This window comes from Micromys minutus (genome assembly GCF_963924665.1).
Source record: "Micromys minutus genome assembly, chromosome: 9".
NCBI lineage: Eukaryota > Metazoa > Chordata > Mammalia > Rodentia > Muridae > Micromys > Micromys minutus.
Genome location: NC_137978.1, coordinates 64,445,094 through 64,460,404, shown reverse-complemented (window position 1 = coordinate 64,460,404; position 15,311 = coordinate 64,445,094). Strand labels below are relative to the sequence as shown.

At 56.0% G+C, this 15,311-nt stretch overlaps 1 protein-coding gene across 1 annotated transcript in view; it reads right to left on the bottom strand.

Moving 5' to 3' along the window:
• Nucleotides 1-9,579: 9,579 nt before the first annotated feature.
• Nucleotides 9,580-15,311, bottom strand: part of NPHP4 (nephrocystin 4) — a gene marked incomplete at its 5' end in the record, with an annotated part of 66,368 nt that continues 60,636 nt past the window's right edge. The window contains 7 exons of the mRNA XM_080922064.1: nt 9,580-9,918; nt 10,355-10,498; nt 10,668-10,847; nt 11,087-11,258; nt 12,016-12,101; nt 12,576-12,661; nt 13,011-13,167. Of these exons, the coding sequence (XP_080778190.1) occupies nt 9,778-9,918; nt 10,355-10,498; nt 10,668-10,847; nt 11,087-11,258; nt 12,016-12,101; nt 12,576-12,661; nt 13,011-13,167 (966 nt within the window). The 3' untranslated portion in view covers nt 9,580-9,777. The remainder of the gene's footprint in view (nt 9,919-10,354; nt 10,499-10,667; nt 10,848-11,086; nt 11,259-12,015; nt 12,102-12,575; nt 12,662-13,010; nt 13,168-15,311) is intronic.

The window sequence follows — 15,311 nt, the reverse complement described above, 5'->3', positions numbered from 1 at the left end:
ATTGACTATGCCATCTCCTTCCCACCCCTTTCCTCCACACATTGTCCCCATTTTGTAGGGCTTCAACTCTGGCTGGCAGGCTCTGCCTTCAGCCACCAAACCTGCAAATGGCATATGAGAGTGAGACCAGGGCAGTTGGCTGTCTGGACCTGGTCCTTACCACAGACAAGCCAGGGCTTGTCATAAGGCTGGGGGCGATGGTGGTGCCTTCGGTCTTATATCTATCTGCTTGGGGGCTCCCGGGGCTTCCCCTTGACACCGGAAGTGAGTGAGGATCCAACAGTAATTCCAGGTGGCTGGGGTCATAACTGAACGAAGTTCTCGGGTTCCCACTGGTGATGGACAGACTGCGGTGAGGAATGCCTGCGTGAGTAGGTAGCGCCTGACCCACAGAAACTTCCCTGATGGTGAGCAGGATTGGGATGTGACTCCGCTAAGCGGGACTGTAGTAGGTGAACGGCATCTGCCACCTGCTCCATGTCTTGTGTGACACCTTTGGTGCTGCTCACAGGCAGCTTCCAGGTTGTTAACTGACTTCAGTTCTCCCCTTGGGAACGCAGGTTGGGTGCCTGGAGCCACTGTTGCTCACATGTCACAGGCACATGACTTCCCTGCTGAACACATGAGTGCCTGGTTCCCTTCCCAGCGCCACTCCTCACCCTCACTGAGAACAGGTCACCTCACCCTAGCCGTGAACACTCAGCTCTGCAGTCCATGGGCAGCGACTGGATTGTGGCACAGGGAAGAGACCACACGGCTCCTGGCCCAAAGTTCTGTGCAGGAGTCATTCGAGCTATGGTTCGGTCCAGAGCCCTGGCACCCACTAAGTTTGCTATTTCTTTGAACAGGGGTTGGACCCAGGGTAGCCTCCTGGCTTTTTTCCTAGGTGCTAATGACATTCATTCTGACTTCTAACACCTGTTTCCTCCTAACACACAGAAATGTTAGAACCTAGGTTTGTTGGTCCTACACACAGGACAGCTGCCATCCCAAAGCTTCTTCACAGTACCTCTCATTACCTGCCCATACTGCCTTCCCCCACTACCTGCCTTCACCACCTGCCCCCACCACCTGCCCCCACCACCTGCCCTCAACACCTGCCCCCACCACCTGCCCACAACACCTGCCCCCACCACCTGCCCCACCACCTGCCTCCACCACCTGCCCCCACCACCTGCTCTACCACCTGCCCCACTACCTGCCCTCACCACCTGCAAGGAACTGACCTGGTTTTCTAATGAACTCTAGGTAGTAGCCAGCATCCTCAGCCCTGTTCCCATCACCAAACATCCAGGCATGGGACAGTCAGATTTGGGGCATTTCCTGTGCCACTCGGAAGCATCTGTAGCCAGTGGACATGTGGTATAATTGTCTCCCTCCCAGGGTCCCCCCCTCACCAGATACCTGGCTACTGCCTTCACAGGTTGGGACACTGGTGAGGTGAGGACACCATTTCTGAACTGGAAGTAGGCTACTGTCAAGCAGTGTCCAGCTCAATGACTCAAACACATATTTTTGTCTCTGGCCCGGTCACTAGGCACCTCACATCCATGAAACCTACGTTCCTCTGGCTTTACTCTAGACGAGGAGGAAGTGGGTACAGCTTCCCCCATCACAACAGCAGCCCTGAGAAGGAAGCAAGGCCCCAACCTCAGCTGAAGGTCATCCTGGGCTCTGAGGAGGTTGTCTATGAGGTGTGTCATGGCTACCTTCAGTGAACTGAAACAAACTTAGTCCTCTACAGATCCCAGAGACAGAGAGCTCCAACCCGTGTGTGACAGACACTCCTAGCCAGGGGAAGGGAACATTCGCAAGGTCACCTCCTTGCATTCTTGTTTGGGGACCCCAAGAAGGGACTGCAGCTCACTCCTACACATGCATGCCTGCTGATCCCTTTCTCCAAAGTGCCCTTCCCCCTGGGCTCACTACAGGCATGGCAGGCTACGAGCACAGGGTATGGAATGCTTGGAGGGCCTCAGGGGCACCTCCTCATGAGGCACAAGGTTTGGGGAGACAGACTTCTGCCTGCCATGTTCCACATTCCCAAGGCTGAGGACGACTTCAGTTGCCATGTACTCGGTGAATGACAGGGATTGACAGCTGCTCTGAGGGATGTGGTTCTTGTGTCGTGTCGGGGAATGAGGTGGTCGAGCGAAGCACAGACTTGAGGAGCAGGTGACTGACAGGTCACATGTCAGCGATGCTGCCTCTGGGAGCAGCAGCGCCCACCCAGCCCGCTGTGGCCTGCGGAGGTCTCCAAGCAGCTTGTCATTCACCACTAGGCAAGGAGTGACTGCTTCTTGTACCAATGGGCTCTGTACACCATGGCTCTGACAGGACAGGTGTAGACCTGAGGGAGGAGCGGGAGGAGGGTGAAGGGGTGTCCTCTCACTGAATCACCAGTGCTCCCAGAATATTGCCCACAGAGTCAGACTCGGGAGTCTTTTCAGACAAAAACCGTGAGGGTCCTTTGGTGACAAGCATCCTTAGAGAGGGACCCTAAAGGGTGCTGCACACTGAGACCTACTCACCGGTCCCCAGGACACCTCCAACTCAGCTCAAGGGGTGCAGCAGCTAAGGGTGTCAGCCCTCACCACCACCACCCCTGTATCCCCAGCAGGGCATTTCTCTGCCTTCCTGGCTGGTGACCATTGGACACAGCTGACCAGCTATGAAGTTCCAAAGCCCGGGCCTGAGCTCAGCTAGGTCTGCAGTCTCCCACACTTCTTCCAGAGTCTCCAACATGCTCTCTCTCAGATCCTGCCTCCGTTTACAGGAGGAGCCTGAGAAGAGAGCGGCAGAGGCTAGGAAAGGACAGGCTACCACACTGAGTCCCCAGGTCCCCATGTCCGGCTCAGTGCAAGGTTGAGATGTCTTCATGCTTGCACCCCATAGGATCACCAAGACTCCAAACACGTGTTCTCATTGGCCCCACATCCTTGAGCTCTTCCTGGATCCACAGTGCTCTTGGTGACTCAGCATCCTGTGGTTTCTCCCAGGGGAGTTTTCACAGTCTTAGCTTATGTAGATGTTTCCCAGCAGGCTGGCTACAAAGCTCTTTTCTTTCTTTCTTTCTTCCTTTCTTTCTTTCTTTCTTTTCTTTCTTCCTTCCTTCCTTCCCTTCTTCTTCTTCTTCTTCTTCTTCTTCCTCTTCCTCTTCCTCTTCCTCTTCTTCTTCCTCTTCCTCTTCTTCTTCTTCTTCTTCTTCTTCTTCTCCTCCTCCTCCTCCTCCTCCTCCTCTTCCTCCTTCCCCTCCTCCCCCTCCTCTTCTTCTTCTTCCTCTTCTTCCTCTTCTTCTTCTTCTGCTTCTTCTCCTCCTCCTCTTCCTCCTCCTCTTCTTCCTCCTTTTTCCTCCTCCTCTTCTTCCTCCTCTTTCCCCTCCTTCTTCCTCTTTCATTCTCATCTTCCTCTTCCTCTTTCCTCCTCCTGACCTCCTCTTTCTCCTCCTCCTCCTCTTTCTTCTCTTCCTGTACCTCTTCCTCCTCCCCGTTCCTTTTCCCCCTGCCCTTCTCCCCATCCTCCTCCTTCTCCTTCTTCTTCTTTAAGCCATAGGGCTATTGAGGAAGGTCTGTTTCTGATATGTTCTGAGTTTTCCCACCTCAGTCTCTTACCACCTCCTGGACCAAATGGGCAATGCTCTGAGAGGACATAATATTGACAGAGCCCTGCTGGCCTCCTTTAGCTGTGAAAGTCAGAAGATGCTCCAACCCAGGCCAGAAATGAAGATGTCACTCGCTTCGTAGGGAAATCAGCAGATGAGACAGTTCGTGCTCTTTGGAGAGTCAGCCCAGGGGACCACACTGTCTACTCCAGAACTCATTCCAGTTCTTTTTACAAAGCCAAGCTTGCCCTCGTGACGCATCCCCTGCCCGCTGGGTCCCCTGCCCGCTGGGTCCCCTGGCCCACCTCCCTGTGGGATTACAGATCAGCTGCTCTCTGAACTGGGGGGGTACAACTACTCCTCACTATGGCCCAGAGCGTCTTAGGGAACCATGTCTCACAGCCCCCCTCTCTCCTGCAAAGGCTGAGGGAATGTCGGAGCAGTGGGGTTCTGGCAGGGCTACCTCTGAACTCACAGGTCCCGCATCACTGCTTGTGCCCTTCCTGGTTCCTTCTCAATCCTTCCAGGAATGCCTTGGTCCCATCACAGGGCTGACTGAGGCTTAGGTCAGGAAGCACCGCCATCTCTCCCCAGGAATGGAGAGAGAGCCCTGAGCAGGGAGGGCTTCCAGTTTGTCTCACCAAAGTCTACGCTTTCCGCAGACTTGAGCTCCATGCCGGGGCACAAGCGTTTCATCAGGCAGTCTCTGCCGGGCTGGCACACTTCACTGCTAGTGAGCACACTGTGTGTTAGCTAAGCCGACCGGATAATGACATCCCAAGCAGGAACTGGTGGAGGCAGAGAAAGAAGCTTCTGATCCCATGTTCCCAAGAGTCAATCTCATCTTACAGCAATAAAAATAAAACTGGAAGAAATCTCAGCGGCAAACACGAGTCAAAACGACAATTGTGTTTTATTAAGCCGGATCCGCTAATAAGTTTATGTGCCTGCCTGCCCTCCCCACCCAGCCTGCATTATACCCTTGGAGGTGGTGAGGGGGAGGAGGAAGCGCACCCTTCAGGATGTGCTGGTCCTCACCGATGGTATATTTATAAGGGTCTCAGAGCAGTGGCTAAGACACCCAGAGCCTCATCTCTGGCAGAGGTAGCAGAGGACAGCGCACTCGCCCAGGCTCTTCCCTTTATGAACCCCCACAACCCGTTCCCTCCCACCATCTTGGAGAGGAAAGGCATGAACAGGCTATCTGTAGACTCATTTGATCATTAGGAACATCTAATTTTCCTCCCAGTGCAGAGGAAATGGCAGGGTTATAAAAAGACAAGCAAGCAGGACGCAGGGAGCGGCACGAGAGCACGCCATCGCTACTGGGGACAACTTCATCAGGCGGTCTGAGACGACTACAGACCAGGTCCCCATGCTCAGACCCATGAGCATAATGAAACCGAAGCCTGGAGGTTGGGGGTGCTCATTTTGCAGCACAGTTGCTGGAAGCTACCGGATTCAGGCTCTCCCCAAGCCAGCTCTGAGCCCAGGGAGATAAAAGCTGCATCAGGTGGAGCCCAGATCATTAAGGAAAGTGAAGTCAGAGACTTCACAGCCTCTCAGCCCTTCACCCCAGACAGGGATAGAAGCACCTACCAGCTAACGGCAGTGTGGGCTCAGCAGCATCCTAGAAAGTGGGACAGGCCAAGCCATGGGAGTCTGGGATCCTCCAGGTACTAGGCCATGCCCCTGGGAAATGTCCCTGCCCCAGAGAAGGACATGGGACAAGGAACAAGGACGGCATTTGCAACGCTCAGATTAAGATGAGTGTGTGGCAGCCCTTGTGGGTGTTATCTACAATGTGGCAGTAAGCCGTGTGTGGAGTCCTTCCGTGTGTCAGTCCTGGGACTCCACAGTGGTTGGCTAGATCTGTCCTGCAGGAAAGTGACACTGCTGCAACCGAGACCCTTGGGAGGGATGTTACTGTCCCTACCCTCTCAAGCCAGGGACATGGTGAGAACTGCGTCCCGAGGGCTGGGGGCAGTTCAGCGATCCTACAACCAGCAAAGACTCCTGCGAGTGCCAAGCACCCCACGCAGCAACTCCCTCACCCTGGAGAAAGCACAGCGGTGAAAGCACATCATCCGTGGGCACCTTCTAGAAGCCGGCCCTGCACACTGCAGAAAGCTGCAGAATATCCCCTGAACATCAGAAATTCCTGCCTGCCGCCACAGAAGACAGCTGTCAGCTACAGTACCCCAGCCTCGAACCTCACTGCTTCCACGTACTAAACAGCAAGGTCCCAGGAGTCACCCTGTACCCGCACCCTACCCCTGGGTGCCTCGAGCTGGCTGTCTAAACAGACCCAGCGTTGAATTAGCATCTCTCGCTGGGAGCCCAGCCTGAGCCACATGAATGCAGCCTAGCTCAAGATTACGGACCTGCTCAAAATGCTGAGTTTTTGCTTTGTTTGTGACTCAACTGTATGGTTCTAGACAGCAAACTTAGTAAAGGCGCCGGTCATGGTGTCAAAGGTTAATGGGGGTAGCAAGTTGGCTCAGCAGGTAAAGGTACCTGCCACGCAAGCCACGCAAGCCACGCAAGCCACGCAAGCCACGCAAGCCACGCAAGCCACGCAAGCCACGCAAGCCACGCAAGCCACGCAAGCCACGCAAGCCACGCAAGCCACGCAAGCCACGCAAGCCACGCAAGCCACGCAAGCCACGCAAGCCACGCAAGCCACGCAAGCCACGCAAGCCTGGTGAACCGAACTAGATCCTAATGTAAAGGGAGAGAGAATCAGCGCCACAGAACTGTTCTCTTGTCTCCACATGTATGCTGTGATATGTGCTCTCTCACCCCCCCACACAAACGCGATACTAACACATGTTCAACAATAATTATAATAAATAATTTTAATTATTACAACAATGATTTTTAATCGATACACCTCTCACATCCTCAGATGGTGAGGCCAGCCCCCTTCCCCATGCCTCTGGAGGACGGAAGCTGAGAAGCAGCATAGCTTGGTGCGATTCCAGGAAAGTGACCCAGCTGGCTTGCCTGCACAGCCTGTGGGGGGGGTCCTCGTACACTGTGGCCTTTGTGGAATCAATGGCAGAAATATTAGCTGTCACTCTCCATCTGACCGGAGCAACAGGGTCACAACATGTGCTCCAGTGGGTCCCCGTTTGTCAGCCTAACACACCATAAAAAAAATAAAATAAAATGAAATAAAACCGTGACATCATGCCCTCAGGGTGTGTCACCTCACACCGAGGGCAAGTTTGGGGGTCCAGGAAGGACAGTGAGCAGCTGTAGGCACCGAGGCAGGAGTGCTGTACACTGGCCCAGTCTGTGACCACAGCACCCTCGCTGTGGTCCCTTCGTGCGGTTCCCAGGGTAGCATGCACATGCTGGTCCCGGGGCTTAGGACAGAGGGACACTGAGTCAGGCAGGTCGCAGTGACAGCACAGGGTGAGGGAAGGTGAGTGCTGCCGGCACACCAAAGACTTGTCTGCTGAATCCTTAACAGCAGGCGGCATCCCAGCCTGCTTGCTGCCCTGAGGAACACTCCCACGATGGTCCAGTCCTGACACCCCATTATCATAGCAGGCCTGAGCTTTGGAGGACCCTTGTTCCTGAGTCTCAATGCCCCAACTGTCTCCTACCTATTCCCCCTTCTTCACCCTCCCTGGCCTCCCTCGGGGTTTCCAGCTCCAGGTCCTGCTTCAGGCCACGCTGCTTCGGAAATGAGTTGTTTCCAGCAGTCTCTGTTTCCAAATGCTCATCGACGTTAGCCTTTGTTTTCCCAGCTTCCCGTCACAAGCGGTTATTTCAGGTGAGGGATAGGAACTCACCCTGCACTAAGCTGTCTGAGGCAGATGCGGCAGGCGCAGAGTCAAAGGCTTGGGGATGGCTGTGGGACAAGCAGGCTTGGGTCTGGCTGGCTGCCTTTTCGTCCACGCCTCTTGGTGTGGCAGCCCAGAACCAGGGCTGGAGGAGGCGGTCTGAGGCGGCCTCCAGCCCTGCAACCCCAGCATGAGGTTGATAAGCAGACCCTCAGCAACCCTGCCTCCGTAGCTGTTCTAGAAGCATCCATGGTTGAGTTTTATGAAGAGGTGATGGAGGGGAGACCCTGATCTTCCTGAGCTCCTAGCCCTGGTCAGGACAGGGCTTGGCTGCCCCCCAAACCCCAGGTTTGCTTCTGTTTCACCCACTCTTCACTTCTGGCTCTGTACCCCGGGGCCATCCAGAGAAGCAAACCCAGCATTCATGATGTAATTTGCTTAAGGAACTGGCTCACAGGGTTGTGGGGCATCAAGTACAGATTTGGGGGAGCAGGTTACAGGCTGAAGACACTCAAGAATAGATGAGGCTGGACCCCAAACATCATCTAGAGATAGAATCTCCTCTCAGGAGACCCCAGGCAGTCATCCAGCCCTGCATCCCCGCTGGACCAGCCCACCCATCATAGACAGCAACTCACTCAAAGCTGGCCAAAAGTCAAACCTGCATGGCATGGATGTGTTTGAACAAATGCCTGGGCACTGTGGCCCGAGCGCAGGGTCAGCTGGGGCTGGTGATCTCATGAGGCCGTGGTACTTGCAGGCTAAAGCTGCCCTGATGCTGGCCTGAAGGTCCTGGTGCATCTGGGGCAGTGGCAACACCACACTCCTCCGTACACAGCCTGCTCAGTGTTGACGAAGCAGCGGAAACTCAGGGACACTGACCAGTCCTGGGACCACCTGAGCCCAGCAGCCTAGGCACCCTCACGTGGGCACCCTCGCCTGAGCATCCTCATGTGAGCACAGCTGCCTTCCCACTCCCGTGCTCAGCATCAACAGAGGTACAAGACCTACAGCTTCAGAGTTTGCGCTGTCCCCAGAGAAAGCCATCTGCTGAATGCCCGCAATCTGAAGTCTCTGTGACCCCAGGGAAAGGGAAGGAACTGTGCCCACTCCACCTGTCCACATTCCTGCCTGAGGGGTGGAGTGTCACTGGCGGCTGGAGGCCGCTTTGGAACAAGGGAACATCAGGGCCCAGGCTTTCCCCTGGCCCACAGCCCTGCAGCCCAACTCTCCCCTCTGCCCCTGCACAGTCCTTTCCAGGATTGGGGGGACTCTGGCTGATGCTTTCCACACCGAGAGAATGAGATGGTCCCGGCCACCTTCCCTGGAGAATAGGGGGAGACAGGAGATCATTTAGCCACAGATGTGAGTGTTACCTAACCTAGTCCTGCCCTAGCCCCAGAGCTGAGAGCAGCCCCCACAGGCCCTGGCATGACAGAAACCAGGGAGGGAGGGATGCCCGGTGGAAGGGAAGGCTGTCATGACCTCCCAAGGCCCTGTGGGTAGCTCAGAAGGAGATGGCCCAAGACAGGAAGCTTTACAGACATTGAACCTCTTAAGACAGCCTAAACCCATGGTGAGACTGGAAACAATACAGCTTCAGCCCCGTCCTGGCCATGCCAAGGGCTGTGCTGGGCCGGTTGGCCTTCGGGGAAATGGCATGCGGCTTCTCAGGACTCTAGGAGCCTTTCTGGTGAAAACAACTTACAAGCATCTGAGGAAGGGACACTGGGTCCTGTTGGCCAGAAAACACAGTGCCCTGTGAACGTGGAATGGCCAACAGCAGGGCCTCGGGAGCAGGCCCTGGCAGACAGAGGGATGGGATGCCCACTGCTCACCACCTGCTTCCTTCTCTCCCAGCAAGAGAGGACCATGGCTCCAGCCTCAGGCGCAGCACTGCAGCCGGAGGGCAGCCGTAAGGTTCCCCCACCCCCGTCAGGCAGGACTGGGAGCTGCCAACCCCACACTCCATCACTACAGCAAGAGGAACCCCAGAAAACATCAGAGGAGACTCTACAGCAGAAGTGAGGTGCTTCATTCAATAACTTAAAAACAAAATACAAGAGAATTCCAGTATAAAATACATAACAAATTAAAATATATTATGTTCATTTTTTTAAAAATCTAGTAAGAAAAACATAATTTTGTCATTGGAAATGATTTATAAAAAGTCTGTCCCTGATGGTGACCACCTGAGCGTCGCGGGGTGTGACACGGCCTCGTGGGTGCCGTGGCCCCTGGAGGGTCACACTCACAGGATCGCTCGCAGCTTAGGTGAGGCCTTAAGTCTCTCTGCACTCAGCCAGCTCCAGGGGTCAGAGTCACAGTGACATCTGCAGGGAGAGGTGCTCTGAAAGGGACACTGGCCTCACAGCTGGCCCCTCACTGGTAGAGGACCTTCACACAGAAAGCCTCTTCATTCTTGTCCTCGTGGTCATTGATGTAGATCAGGATCTCCTCCTGCCCGGCACTGCCACGTGGCAAGAACCGCAGGCCTATGGTGTAGGTCTCTCCTCCTGCCACCTGAATGAACACAGGGCTTTCAGCATCTCCTGGGCTTCCGTTCTTCCGTGGAAGCTTCTAGAACCGAGGCAGGCAGGTCACGTGGGCGAGACAGTCCGCCAAGGGCGCATTGGGGCTGCTAACGCCCAGCCCCTGGGACTGATGGAGGCTGTGTGGGCCAGGCAACCCCACGCTGACCCAAGTGCCGTTACTGCTTGGTTTTGCCCGGGACTGTGTGGAGAGCCGGTGGTGCCCCCTTCCCAGGCACCACTCTGAAAAGAAATGTGGGGGTCCCTCGGCCCACTAACAGACAGGGTCTTCCAGAGGAGCACAGAAGAGCCAGGAGGTATCACCCACCACCTGCAGCACTTCCCAAGGGGCCTAAGTGACCCCAGCTTTCCAGGGCCTGCCAGCCGCACTGTTCCCTGCCACACCCACCAGCCCGTGGGGTCAGCACCTGGAAGGAGTCGTCCTTGAAATGCAGCAGGTCGGGGCGGTCACTGTGCAGACGGTAGGTCCTCCGAGAAGGGTAGGGGTTGGTGTAGGTGATCCTCTTGTTGGCGCCTTTCCCTTCTCCTGCGGCCATGGTGATCTCAAAGGCCTGGGGGAGGGGTGGAACAGACACAGGGGCCGCTAGACAGACCACCCTTCCAGAGCCCCACTCAGCCGCACACATGGGTCCCGAGGCCAGATAATGCCGTCACCCATGAGACACAACAGAGCTGATGCCTTTGCCCCGCCCCCCCAACCTGGCCCCAATGCCTACAGACCTTGGAAATGAGTGGCTGGCGGCAGGAGAGACACACCAGCCACGATGCAAGCAGCTGGTGGTAGTCTACGTCCACCAGATTGAGGTGGACAAATCGGCTGCCGGCCCTCCTCGGCCTCACGCCCACGTGCAGGTCCTGTACCCCTCGAGGTGGTAACACAAAGACACCTGCGGGGTCTGTCTTTAAGGACAAGGGAGAGGTCAGGACACAGCGCCCCTGTGGTGATACAGTTCCAGAGAGACACCTCTCACTAATCCCAACCGTCATTGGGGTAGGTGCTGGTCCCTCGCCCTCAACACCACACCCAGCGAGAGGCAATTTTTGTGACAGGTAGCTTGGTGGGGAGGAGGTCTTGGGAACCACCACCAGCCACCCGGGTGCCTCGGCCTCACCATTCCTGTGCCTCTATACACCAGTACCTTCAGCTCCTGAGGGTGGGAGGTGAAAGCTCTCACTTTCCTAACAGTCTGCGTCCCCCGGAGTACGAGGGACAGACGAGTCAGCTGTCCTGCGACACAGGAGACATCCACTCGCTGCAGGGAGTGGAGGCAGACCTGCCATGTCTGCACGGGCACCGCCAGCCAGCGATCCCTGCAGACGACAAGGGACCACCCACACATCTTCAGCCGACAGGCATCAACTGGAAAGAGGTTCACCAGGGAGGACTCCGGGAGGGCTGGGAGCCGAGCGGCCACAGGCAGAGATGCAGAGGGCAGAGGGAATGGATGGAAACCCTGTGTCCAGGGCTGGGGCTAGTCACCCTGTGCTAACATGGACTGTCGGGCTGGGGCTATGCTACGGCCCAAAGGCCCAAGCCCAAAACCTGACATCAAATGTCAACTACGAGATTCCATGGCAATGCCATAAAATGGGACAGGGTGACACATGTTCACTGGTGGCTACAAGGACCCACTGAGATACGTTTATGTGGTGTGCACAGTGCACAGCACTTCACCCCTGAATACGGCCGATTCCCACAGCCCCCGCTGTCAGAAGCCCAGTGGGCTCCAACTGGGACTGTTTAGCTGGTTGAGAGGTCAAGGCGTGGCTTGATCAGCTTCGGGCCGTGGACAGCTGCTCTCAGAGTTCCGTGAAAATCCCCGAGGGGCGTCGGGCTGGCTGTGGGCCCGAAAGCTGCACTGTCCCTTCCTTGGGGGTTGGGGGGTGTTCATCATGGCCATCCCTTTGGGCTACTGTGTTATTCTGGGATAGAACACGCTATCAGCAAGGACCCTCATTGGCCTCAGAGCCCAGGCTGAGTCAGAACTTTCCTCACAGAGCGTCAGGACCCTTGTCACCCAGCCGGGACTCCCTGGCCACTTCCCCAGGTCCCAGGGTTTGTGCTTACGCATAGATGACGACAAAGAAGTCTTTGATCTCTGGGCTGGGGCCGCTGGCCACCTTAAGAAACACGTCCCTCGGCTCACCAGGGCCCTGCCGAGCACAGAAGGAAGCACCTGTGGGTCCCCAGCCACCACCCACCGTGTCCTCTGCTGGGTGAAGCGAGGCAGGGGTGCACGGCCCCTCCACACACAGTGTCCTAACTTCCTGTCTGTTTGAGCAGCTTCATGATCTTGTATTGATTTCAATAATTACACTGCACAGTCTCTGTCTCACTTCCTAAGCAGTCAGAATACAATTAGTGCCCTCAGCCTCGGTGCCTCGATTACCAGGCTCAGCTCATTTCTCCTTCTCTCACAACGTAGACTGAGAGAAGCAAGGAGCGGCTCTGCGAGCAGAAAACCCAGACGCTCCTCCACGAAGCCCCCTCGGGACGTGAGGACAGCCCTCCTGCCCTGCACACGGAACCCCAGCCTGAGCCTGAGGCGAGGATTCAGGGGGACACAGGGGAGACGGAGGGGCTCCCCCAAGAATCAGCTGGAGGTGGGGCTCACACCCTCGGCATACCACATTCTGGGTCTCACAGATGACATTCGGGTCACTGCATCGAACGTGAACTGGGGGGTCCTCGCCCGGCATCCCCACGGGAGCACCTGGAAATAAAGAAACAGGGAATTCTGCCACTTAATTCCCCCCTTCCGAGTGCGCACACACAAAATGTGTGACCTGGGGTGCAGATGCTGCCACAGTGACCCAGCGCATTCCTCTGCCTCTTGTCAGGCTGCCAGTCAAAGGGCCTGGCCGAGCCCAGGCAAAGGATCAACACCGCCAGCCCCACACGTCTGATGGGGAGAGACCTGCACCGAATCCGGCAGAGAAAGCCGGAAGCTGCTCCTTCAAACCATGGATGCAGGTCAGAGCTTTGGGGTGCCACTTGCCACTGTGGGAGGAAGATGAGCCCAGGCTGCAGGACGGCAGCCACAGGAGCTGTGGGAGACTTGCCTGGAAGCGTGTGCCAGGGAGGCAGGCGGATGGCCTTCTTCAGGAAGGTGAGCTCTGGGTGGTAGAAGCGGAAAACCTGGTCCACAATGTGGGGCTGTGGCTCCACGGTCAGGCAGAGCACAGCGATGAGCTGGCCAGTCTCTACCCGGAAGCGGACCTGTGGAGATGGGCAGTCGGTGGCCTCAGCCTTGCCGGTCCCTCCGGACTGCGGCACAAGGATCTCCCCGGCACCCCACTAGGTGAGATTAAAACCATGGACACTGCCGGAAATGCCTCTTAGCGAGCAGCTGAGGGAATCAGCAGGCTGGACCCAGGACGGTGCCCAGCTTGGGGCGCACTTCACACGGGCTGGTCCCTGAACTTATGCCAGGCATGTTCCTAGCGCGCCAGAGAACCGGCTAGCCACCCAGTGCCAAAAACTACTCCAGTCTCATTTCCACGGGCTGGGATGTACAGGCAGGAACACTGCAGAGGGGACTCACCCTTGACCTCTCCTGGCTGCAGGTGTTATGTTTAGGGACAGAGCACTTTGGGCCCTTGGAAAAGGAGGCACTGTCTAAACCAAGGGGGGGCTGGGAATAGGAACTTCCCCCTGTCAAAGAAGTCACAAAAACACTCATCTATACAGAACTGACGGGCAGTGGCGTAATGGGTGGCTTTTGTCATTACACACACACACACACACACAGACACACACACTCACTCATACACACACACACTCACACACACATACACACCACACATACTATGCACACACACACATACACACCACACACATACCACATACCCACACTACACACAACCACACACACACACACACACACACACACACACACACTATACACACCACACACACTACATACCACAGATACACACTCGGTACAAATGTGCACAGAGACACGGGTGTACAATACACACATGACACACGTGACACCCTGAGAAGAAACTGAGGGGGAGGGAAGGTGGGAGGCGAGATCATTCCGAAAATGCACCTTATTTTAGTTTGAATCTGGATTCCTGTACATGTTCTTAACTTTAACGCTAACCTAAAGCTAGCAGGAGACCCCGGTCCTGCCTTCCCGGGTACAGTGACACACAGGCCGAATGAAGGGCTTCCTTTGGCTACTTTGAGCAGAGCGGGAAGAGCCGCGGCACCAGGCTGGCGAGCTACAGAGGCCACAGACCAGCCAGCGGCCTGCTGCTACTGCCGCCAAAGCAGCAGAGGCCAGAGTCTGGCAGGACAAGCTGTGCTTGAGGCAGCACAACCTGCTGCCTCGAGGGCCACAGACGGAGGGACAGGTACCGACCACTGCGGCTTCCGGAGCAGTGACAGCTGAGCAGTTCAGAACTCCACGGCTGGGACAAGCAGGAGTGCTGGGTGTGGCTGAGGGATGAGAGCCGAGGCCAGAGAAGGCTCAGCAGAGCCAGAGACAAACTACCGTTCCTGGCTTCTGGGAGAGTTCCAGGGTACTGAGTCTCTGGGGCCAAGGACTTGGATGTTCCAGTCCCAGGGCTGTAGTAATGGCTGCCATGAGAGACCTTGACATCCCTGGCTTACACAGAACTAACACTTGAGCCAAGTGTTCAGCTACCAGAGACCTGGTGGGAGCTGTAAGCACTGGGGGTGGGGTGGGGGGTATTGCTGCCTGTTCTTGCCGCTGCTGCAGCCACCCCAGCAAACAGCAAAGGGGAGACTGCAGAAATGAGAGGGTCTTCTTGTGTGAGCAAAAGGACCCTAGCCAGGTGACCTCAGTCACCATCTGCAACGACACGTGTGTGTTCCTCCACACAAGGCTCTACTTGCAGATCAGATGCAAGTTCTAACAGCCTGGTGGGCACAGTTCCAGGGCTGCCCCACAGTGAGACTCGGGAACACAGCGGCCTCGGGCCAGACCGCACTGAGCAAGGTCTTTGGGAGGAGGGAGGGAAACCAAAGTCCCACAAAAGTAATTTACTGCAAGAGGGCGTGGCAAAAGCCTGGGATCTTCCAAAGTACGTCTTCTCGGTAAAAGAGAGCAACCGAAGGCTTGTTTCTAGGAAGATTCTCCTCATCCCTCCTTCCTTCCTGTAAATCTGTCTGTCCATCTACTCATCCATTCATTTATCCATCCATGTGCCACACACGCGCGCGCACACACGTACAGACACACCCAGTGACATGCTATAGCAGCTCTGTTTAAAGGGTAGTACCCAGCAGCCAGTAGGACCACTGCCAAGGCTACATGAAGATGCCAGGGCAACCCAACTATGTTGGACCCAGTCATGGGCTGAGCCACTGTCTGCTCACGGCCGAGGCCTCCT